The 9,795-nt window shown below is 42.7% G+C and overlaps 1 protein-coding gene across 1 annotated transcript in view; it reads right to left on the bottom strand.

Annotated features, from left to right (window-relative positions):
• Positions 1 to 914: 914 nt before the first annotated feature.
• The window catches only part of ST8SIA3 (ST8 alpha-N-acetyl-neuraminide alpha-2,8-sialyltransferase 3), a 9,459-nt gene continuing 578 nt past the window's right edge, over positions 915 to 9,795 (bottom strand). The window contains exons 2-4 of the mRNA XM_006891736.1: positions 8,748 to 8,870; positions 4,279 to 4,836; positions 915 to 1,681 (exon numbers count right to left, since the gene is read on the bottom strand). Of these exons, the coding sequence (XP_006891798.1) occupies positions 1,399 to 1,681; positions 4,279 to 4,836; positions 8,748 to 8,870 (964 nt within the window). The 3' untranslated portion in view covers positions 915 to 1,398. The remainder of the gene's footprint in view (positions 1,682 to 4,278; positions 4,837 to 8,747; positions 8,871 to 9,795) is intronic.

The following is a 9,795-nucleotide window of genomic DNA, read 5'->3' as shown; positions in this document are numbered from 1 at the left end:
AAGAGTCAACAAATTCTTTTACAGCAGCAAGTACAGTCTCAAATGCCAAGAGTTACATAGGGCCACATCTTGCCACTACACATGGCATTTCCTTTTGAGAAGTTCAATTTGTAGGAGGATAGATCTGATATCAGCAGAAAGAAAGAATATCTAGTCTGTGCAACTGTCCAGAAGAGAACAGATGGTTTGAGAGCAATGATGGCAGACACAATGATATGGAAAATGGCCCTAGTCTAAGTGTTATTCACAGTAGCCTGGCTGGCCAATCTTGAACCTCTTCAACTCTAACCCTGCTGGTTCTCATCAGCTCTGAATGGCAACACGGTTAGCACACTGCAGGGAATATAAAATTCTACCATAGCTTCTTTCTTCCCTTTGCTTTCTCTGTCTCAGGTTCATTGTCTTTATGTTCTACGAGGATGCAGAGTGCTTGGGGTGGCACTAAACTCAGGTCAGTCTGCTCTTGCAGATATGGCCGTGGGACTTCCTGCCGTAATAGCAGATACGGCAGCAGATGCGATGCCGCCCGCAACACAGGCCTCTCAGGGCTTATGAAAGATACTCCCCTGACCCGCCATTTACCACAGAGCCCCCCCTGCTGCAGCATGAACACAGGGACAGGCGAGATCTCAGTAAGAGGCAGCTCTTAGAAAATTAAGCATAAGGAGGGGCCCATTATGATTTGCTGGATTTGTCATGAAACGTCAATGTTACTCCTAGCTTTGAACACATCGAGTACAGATGCAACATATACAAGCGAAGCTAATTCCTTATGATTTCTAGCAAATTATTAAACTCCATGGTGATGAGGTGAGAGGAAAGGTTTTAGAGATGGGAGAAGGCATGGAGAGAGAGAGAGAGACTCACACACACACACACACACACACACACACACACACACACGGGGCGGGGAGGGGAGAGAGAGAGAGAGAAAGAGAGGAGAAAGAGAAGGAAAAGAAAATTTCTTGTATTTCCATTTGAAGAGTCTGATTTCACTGGCAAAACTGATACCCTGCCCAAACTGGCCAGAAAAAGGCCTACAATGACTAGGACTGTATTTGAGTAGGGCTGTGAAAACTACAGCCCTAGTCCTAATAAAAAATGGGAGGCAGTTTATTATTAAAATACAAACATGAAAATACTTCAAACCACTTCGTTAGCAGCATAGTTCCAAATGCAACATTCCTCTTCATCGACCAATTCTACATCGTGTGCTAAATCAGCTAAGACCCTTCACAGAGAAGTGCAAAAGAGGGAGAGAAAGACGTCTTTCCTTTGAAATGGCAGACAATCGTCCTTACAAGAGATTCTCTAGGGTTCTATTCTGCAGACTATTCAATTTGATTTGGGGCACTTTTGAAACCGCCGTTTGGCACGTTCCATTCCAACGTGGAGTTCTTAGGCACAGTGTGACAAAGTCAGCTTGGTGAGCCCTTCCCCATGCATTCGGTAAAGCAGCTGGAACTCGGCAGGCAGCTGGTGGGACTCCTGCCATTTGGTGGTAAATTTGGTTCCTTTTTTGTCATAGTAATGGTACGGAAGGTCTTCCCTTGTGTTGGGGTCAAATCCAAAAGGCCAAAATCCATACAAGTGGATCTCTTCACATATTGCTGATGCCAGGGTGTACATAAGGATACCTGTGCTCAGCCGTTTGGGAGACAAGTGTTTGTTTTTCCAGTACCTGTGGAGTAATAAGTACAGGAGGGTTCAGAGGCCAGGGTTTCACGTTTCAGTGGGGTGGGTCAGGAGGACTGGGCTGGGGGAGTGAATTTGTCCAGGCATCTCAAACAGTACTTGCTTTGAATTTATCTTTCAGATCACAAATAGGCTCAGCATAGGACTAGTTACATTAATTTGGGACCAAGTGTAAAAGGAAAATGTAGGTCTTTTGTGAAAAGATTATTACGAATATAAAAATGGTGGCAGCAGACTATTAAACCAAGTGCAGGGCCTGTCTAATCATGGAGCACTTCTGAGCAAAGCGTCATGTGCTATTGCAAAGATCACATGCCCATAAGCTGGCCCTGCCTCCGGGCTTTCCTAAAGAGTGGTATTTGACTCAATGGTGACATTCTGGAAGGCCACCTTTGGGAATGTCCATGCCTCTCATAAATAAAAGGTCTTCATATGTGGTGAGGGTGCTTCATTAAGCTCAGGGCACCTTCTCTGTCACTTCTCTATTGAGCCCTAAAAAATATCTTTTTACTCCATTTGGAAATCTTAGAAAAGTCAGTATTCTTACCCCTTCACCGTTTAACTAGGGGCTCCAAGCTTTTTAGCCTTGCAAGGATCTAAGAAAAGTACTTACATGTTTTATGAGGTGTTTTTTTTTAAATTGCTAAATTATAGTTGTTTCTTTCATACTTGGGTAGTAATCTGAAGCCTTCCTATCTATACTGTCAAATAATTTGAGATTGCTGTGTATGTATGCATATTTATCACTGGTTATACAGGCGATATGAAATTGTTCATGAATCAGGTTTCCCATGGACTGATAATAGCATTTACTTCCAGTTTTTGTGCAACCAAGATATCTGGCTTAATCTGAGATTTTGGCATTATGCCTAAGTTATGGACCTTCTGGAAGGCTTATGGCAGGGAAGCTGCATAGGCCAGCCTCCTGAAATTTCTAAGGGTTTGCAATTCCTTCTGTTTACTTCAAGCCTTCAGAGGTGGACCTTTCTTCATCTAGAAGAAATTAAAATGCTCAGTCTCGGTTTGGATACTTTTACCTATGGAGTTAAGGAGAGTCTGGACAATTTTTTGGCAAAAGAAGCTTAAATTGGATAAGAAGGAGGCAGAATGGTGAGGTTAAAAGACCATGCAAGGGGAGCTCTGGTGGCCTAGTGGCAAGGAGCTGCAACTACAATCCTAGAGGCGCACGGTTCGAATCCACCAGATGCTCTGCCGGGAAAGAAGGGACAATCTCCTCCTGTACCAGTCAGATCTGATTTGATGGTACACTCACACAAAAATAATGAAATAAAAAAAAAGACCATGCGATAGGAACACAGGAACCTGGGCTTCCTTTTGCTCCAATAGGTGCAATAGTTTTAGGTAAATAACTCCTGCCACTTGTGCTTCAGTTTCCTCATCTTTAAAATTTAGGAGATGGGCGAAATCCTAGGAAAGTAGGGAGGTTCTAGTTTGTGCCTGTTGCTCACTTTATTTCAGAGAAAATGTCTGGGCTATAAATTATGGCTTTTCCTTACCTCTTATACACTTACTAGTTTACTAGATGATGATTCTTCATTCTGTGAGATGTCAGTGAAACAGACCCTGTAACTGGACGACTTTATGGAATGACAGGAGAGGACTAGTGTACTATGAAAGAAAAATCTTTGGGATTTCTTGTTTACCAGGTCTCCCAGAGCTCATTCCACATTAGAATGTCTGGACGCTAGGTCAGAATGTTGAGTCTATTTACATAGGGGAAATTAGAACTGAGGCAGTTTGCTTTTCTGGTTGGAAGCAGAAAAAAAAAGCTTACAATCTTTCTTTATAAAATGTCTTGGATTAGTGGCTCTCAATTCTGGCTACCTATTAGAATCACCTGGCTTTTCTTATTGAAACTATCAAATAACACCAGGCTGCTTGTATCAGAATCTCTTGAGTTCACTAGAACCCAGGCAAAAGTATTTTTCAAAGCTTCCTAAGTTATTCTGATGAACAGCGAGAACAGAGAATCACTGGACTGGACCAAAATACCACATCTCTGGTCAATATGTGTACTGAATTATAACAGGGCCCAAAGAGGTCATAAAATACTTGTCATGAGGTCTTGCATTCAAATTATAAAAGCAGATTGTTCAAGTTATGGTTTCTATAGGGGGTTTGCTGAGCTTGGAAATCTAAAAAAATACTCAAGCATAAGCAAACCAAAAAATTGAATTCAATCATGTGTTCTTTAAAAATACACTATGCATACACACTTAATTTGTTTGACTTAGCAATTGGCATGATAGAAGCATAACTATCCGTTAAATTAAAGAAGTCTTGCTTTTTGGTGGTTTACCGACAAGGAGGAGATGATAGGGCATAGACAGAGAGGCTGATGAAACACTATCCTTTCAACTGTCACTTGGTTACAAGCCAGGAGCAGAGGACTGAAATCTAGAACTAGGTGATTCGTTTATTCATTACAAAAGAGAAGTGTTTGTACTACTGTACTAGACTAACAGGATAGCTCAAGTCTCTGGCCCACCCCTCTCCAAGAGAGAATTATACTGATTTGCCATCTGATGGGGTAGGAGTTAAAGGAAAGAAAACGTTACACACCTGTTGACATGTTGCATGATATTTCCAGGCCAGGCCAGCTGGACCTCTAATTGACCCCTGTGTTCCACAAAGAAGTCAACTAATGTCCTCGTGACCGTTGCTGAAGTGTGGAAGAAAAATGCAGGGATCCAGAGGATAGCCCCATCAAGCTTTTTCAAACTGAGGAAAAAGTTGTTACGGTCCTGAATGGTCAGAAGGTTGTTATAATATTTTTCCAGGATGCTGGGGTTGAAGGTGGTCAGGTTGGTTTTCCTTCCAACATCTTTCTGGAATGCCTCCGTCGGGGCGAAATTGCAACGGAAGACGAAATCGGATTTATCTATTTCTTGTCCACACTGGCTCCCTGTTAGGATGCCACTATTTCCAACCACGGCACAAATATTATAATGCTTATTCATAATGGGTGACACTTCCGGAAGGAGTGACCGGAAGTTATTGCTAATGGAAAAAACGTATTTGTGGCTGGAATAATCATAGTGCATTAGTTGTCCGATCCGAACACTATTCTTGGTCAAAGAAAAATTTTTTATTACATCGACATGCTGAAGAATTTCTTGCCTAAAACAAAAAGAGATTCATTAAATGCATCCCCATTCAAAAGAAATTGATTTTCCATTGTATGTCTTATACGACCATTTCATTTAGACAGGAATCAGGCACACTGAATTCCAGAAAGGCTATATATTCCTAGTAACGTTAGTCTTTAGAGGGAAGACTCTTTCAGAATCTAGAGACATGGCTAATCTTTTGATCAAGTTCTGCATGTAATCGTTTGAGACTTACAAAGACTGTAATCTACAATCTCTGTTGCCTTTCTTCAGTTTTCTGTTTTACATGCAGAGTGTTTGATCAACAGGAAGGCATTGGCCAAACTGTGTTAGAAAATTGAGTTGTTGTTAGGTGCCATCAAGTCCACTATGATGCATAGTGACCCTGTGAACAACGGCTCTGAACTTTGACCTACCCTGTGCCATCCTCAACATCTCTGACATACTTGGGCTCCTTGTCATAGTCACAGCGTCATTCCGTCTCATTGAGGGTCTTCCTCTTTTATGCTGACCTCTGCCTTTCAAGCATGATGTCCTTCTCCTAGGACTGACCTCTCCTTACAACGTGAACAAAGAATGTGAGACAGAGTTTTACTAGCCTTGTCTCCAAGAAGCACCCTGGTTTCACTCTTTCCAGGATGGACCTATTTGTTCTCTTTGCAGTCCTGGGATTCAATCACACGAGGAAAAATGTTAGAAAATAGAGGGAGTCAATTTACATAAGCCCTGAAGAACTCAACACTTAACACAAAAGCAATGAAGGCTGAGAGTCTGCAGTTTGGAAGTACTTGTTTGCTATTGGAGTACAGTGTTTGAGGGCTATCATATATCACTGGTGTCCAACTAAGAGCCAAAGAGATATGAGATACGTCAGTATTGTACTATCTATTATTAAAATGTGAGAGTGATAATAGCAGAGGGTGTAGTTGAATATTTAATAGAAATGAGATGTTAGTATCATTAAGATCATTTGAATAATGAAGCAGAATTCTTTTTTTCTGCAGGAGAAGGCCAGTGTGCTTATACAGACAATTGTAAGCCCTGGGGTGGGGGTGTGGAGATATATTTATATATGTGGCAGATCTTGTGACGACAGGCCAAAGTTTCAACCTGTTTTACACAGAGTCACTATGAGCTGAAGTTGATTTCGTGGCAGCTTGGACGGCCTGGTGATAAGTAGCTGCACTGTCATCCCAAAGGGCACATCAAAGGTTCAAATCCACAAGCTGCTCTGTCGGAGAAAGATGGGTAATTTGTACCAGTGCAATGAAACTGCCTCTTAAATTTAACCCAGTGGAGGATAAGCTATGGGTTGGTTTGGACTCAACAACAACAACATATATTCTAATAATTCAGAAGATAAATAGGGTATGGGTGATACTTAGACTTTCAGGTTATTTTTATGCTGAGCTTTTTGATAAATTAAGCCTTCTGTTGTAAAGACTCATCTATTTAGATTATTTAAGAAGTGCAAGTCACATGTTACACGGAGGCTAGAAAGCCTAACACTAGGAAGTCATATTGAGTTGTTCTTGCCTTTGCATAAAGCACATCATGAATCACATTGCATAAAACCACTTTTTCTGGAAGTTTGTGTTTCAAAATGACTATATTCTTAAAAAAAACACCTACCAAACAGAGCAACATAACTAGAAATTTGCAACACAAGACTTTCACAAAGTTACCAGTATTATTCTTAAAACTTTACGAGTTTTCCAGGAGTTAGATGGACTGCACAGCAAGAACATTCACAACCTCTGAGATTCCCTGTGCTGCAGGGCCAGAAGATAAACATTGGTGGAAATGAGTCTAGAAAACTCCCGCAGAACTTTAAATTGTAGAAAGTATTAATTTTATTTGAAGTGAAATTGACCCAATCAAGTTTTCAACTTGTAGTCTTTATAGATAAGCCAAAATGGGAATTAAAATTACTAATTAAATTAAAATTAAAATTAAAAGTACTATTGCAGGAGATCCTACATAATCATTCCTAAAATACAACTGTCCCAATTTAATTACCTAAAATTTAACTAGATCTTTCAATAACTGGTAATAATTTAACAACTCTTCTGAATTACATTTAATTCAATAACGTAAATAGAATAGTATTATATGGAGAATTTTAATGTTTTAGTGCCTACTTGTTTTTAATTTAGAACACGGATAACATTTCTCTGTAACTCAATAGATTAAAAAGTCCACTAGATGTGATCAAGAACTTTTAAAACACCTGTTTCAATTAATATAGCAATATGTAAACTGGCAAACAAAATTTCATGGCACCTAACAACAACACTGTTATTGATTACCGTCTAGTTGAGCACTACTCATAGCGACCTTATGAACAAAAGGCCTGAAGCCTTTCTGTAACTATTGTCATTTATCAAAGTTCATAGAGTTTTCAGAGCCATGTTGTTTAAGAAGTGGATGCCACTCCTGCTTCCAAAACAATAACATTATTCTAACAATTCAAATGCTGTAAAAGTCAGCTTACAATTATATCGGTAAAAAATGTACTGAATAATTACCTCTCTGATAAGTGAGGAAAAGGAAGATCTTGAAAAGGAAGCAATGTTGTGACTGGTAGCTTGAGTTACATGAACTATGTGTGTGACGAACGCTTTTCCTGAGCTAGAAATATATTTTGGTGAAGTGTATAAAGATGTTCTGCTTATGAACATTTTCTGAGTTGTCTATAAAGTTAATGCAGTTGCTGTGTGCTGTTAAATTGGAACTGACTCATAGCTGATTCTCCAGTGGGTTTTCAGAGGCTATAAATTGCAAGGGAGGGGATTGCCCATCTTTCTCCAATGGAGAAGCTGGTGAATTTGAACTGCCTGCCTTTGGGTTGGCAGAGAAAATCCTTATCCATAAGGCCTCCAGAGAAAAATCCAGACGTTAAAAAAACAGAACTTTCAGGCTTTGGTCTTAATAAAAAAAAAAAAAAATCATTATCCTGGATCCATTCCTGATTATACAATGTCTGGAAACTTTTAGTCATATCCACATGAATATAGACCCCCTTCTCAAGTAAACAGCATTTTCATGATAAAATGGGTATCTACTTCATTTGTTTCAATTTTACCAGAAGGTTAAACTTTAAGAAGAGGTGGAGTGCAATAGTCTATTATGGTCTTACTCCCACCTAAACACAGTGGATTTTTAAAATAAGTATTCGACCCTTAATGAGTACACTAGATGGCTCACATTACATTTAGTAGCGTGATAATCCCAGAAGTAACCATGTATCTCAGGTGAGCAGAACAAAAGCATTTAGGAGAATACCGAAGTCAGAATACATCGCCTCCTCTTCCTCTGCTCCCCACAAAAAACCCCCAAAACTCCTTCATGCATGAAACAAGGCTGCTTTGAGACATAGGTAATGAGAATAATAACGAGGAGCATATGAAAAAATGGAACGCTGCAAGGCCTTAAGGAAAACAAACAGGAAAAGCCAAACAAAACCACACTGAAGATAATCTGCATCTCTTTGGGGCCAAGGATTTTTCTAGTACTTGAATAGAGACAGATGGTGGTATTTTCTGTGTGATTCAATGGGAAAATAAATGCCATTGGATATACATTTAAAATCTTTCAGCAGGCAGGGAATGAAAGCGCACTGAGTGGTCTTTCTCGCCATTCACCTCATCTCTTTTATTTCTTTAAAAGCAGCATTGGCAGACTCAATGAAGTCTGAGTTAGGGAAGGGACTGGCACCACTTTCCCCCATTCAAATTGCTCATCCTGTTTTTTGTTTGTTTGTTTGTTTGTTTTTTGAGGAGAGGGCTCCACCAGGCCCAGTGAGAACAAGCATTGCAGAGAGAGAGAAGACAGCGCTTTGTTGCTTTGCATTTTGTTTGTTTTGCTTTTGGACTTCCAGAATTCACCAGCAGTGTTTTGGATCCACTCCCCCTATCCTACCTTTGGCGTAAAAACGCGGTCCGATTAAATGTCCATTTAGAAGGTTTTTCGTGGAGTTCCTGGGTCAGAGAATTCGTAATGGGCACAAATGACGGGTCTAGAAACTTCAGCGCAAACTGTGACCTGGAGAGGAGTGTGAGACACAGACAAACGTGCTGGCCTCGGCTCTGGAGGCCGTGGTAGCCATTCAACTCTGCAGGGGGAGGCAGCGGCTAGCCCAGGCACTGGCGCCATCCTGCCTCGGGGTCCCCCTTCTTTTGGCCCACTGTGGGCGCCCTGTGCACCCCTGCTACCAAGATTTTGGGGGAAGTCGTCTCTATTGTCCATCCCGGGTGCAGAGAGACCAGAAAATGGCCGTCTGGTGGAGGGCAGGGGCGGGAGACCGCGCGGCTGGAGCCGGAGCTGGAGCCCAGCGTCAGCACCATGGACAGCGCCCGCCTGCCCGCTCAACGCCGCGGGACACATTTTTGCAAACCGGGCAGAGGGAACCAGAGAACGAGGGGACAGACAGGGGACAGCCTGGGTGGGTCACGACTTAACCTCTTCCTTCCTGCGCCTAAATCTGCTTCCACCCTCTGCTGAGGACCCTGGAGGCCGCTGGGCAGCTCAGCTCCGCTCCCCCAGTGGGGGTGCTGGGGACCCCGGCTGGGACCACATGTTGCAGTCTGTATGTCGAACCACGCTGGGGAGGCCCTGCGGGGAGCGCTTCCTGGGTCACACGTAGGGGCGGAGGCTCTGGATGCGCTGTGCCCAGCCTCGCCTGGCCGGGTCCCTGCCGGGTCCTCTCCTGGCCGGTGACCTGACCGGTGCTTCAGGACGAGGACATCCCGCAGGGGCGGGGGAGTAGCAGACATCCGGGAAAGGGTGCTGGCGGCCGGAGTGGGCCGGGAAAGGCGGCCTTGGGCTTCAAGAGAACAAATCGGTGCATCCCCTGATGGGTGGGGAAAGAGGCGAGGGGGCCGGCGCCTGCGCCATTAAGTCGCCCTGGGCCGCCCAGAGCCCGGCCGCCAGGGCTGCACGCGCGCCCACCCTCCCCAGCACACACGGC

This window comes from Elephantulus edwardii, unplaced genomic scaffold, assembly GCF_000299155.1.
Source record: "Elephantulus edwardii isolate Elephantulus edwardi_28Jun2011 unplaced genomic scaffold, EleEdw1.0 scaffold00103, whole genome shotgun sequence".
Taxonomy (NCBI): Eukaryota; Metazoa; Chordata; class Mammalia; order Macroscelidea; family Macroscelididae; genus Elephantulus; species Elephantulus edwardii.
The sequence above is the reverse complement of the archived record's forward strand: the minus strand, read 5'-3'. Positions and strand labels throughout refer to the sequence as shown.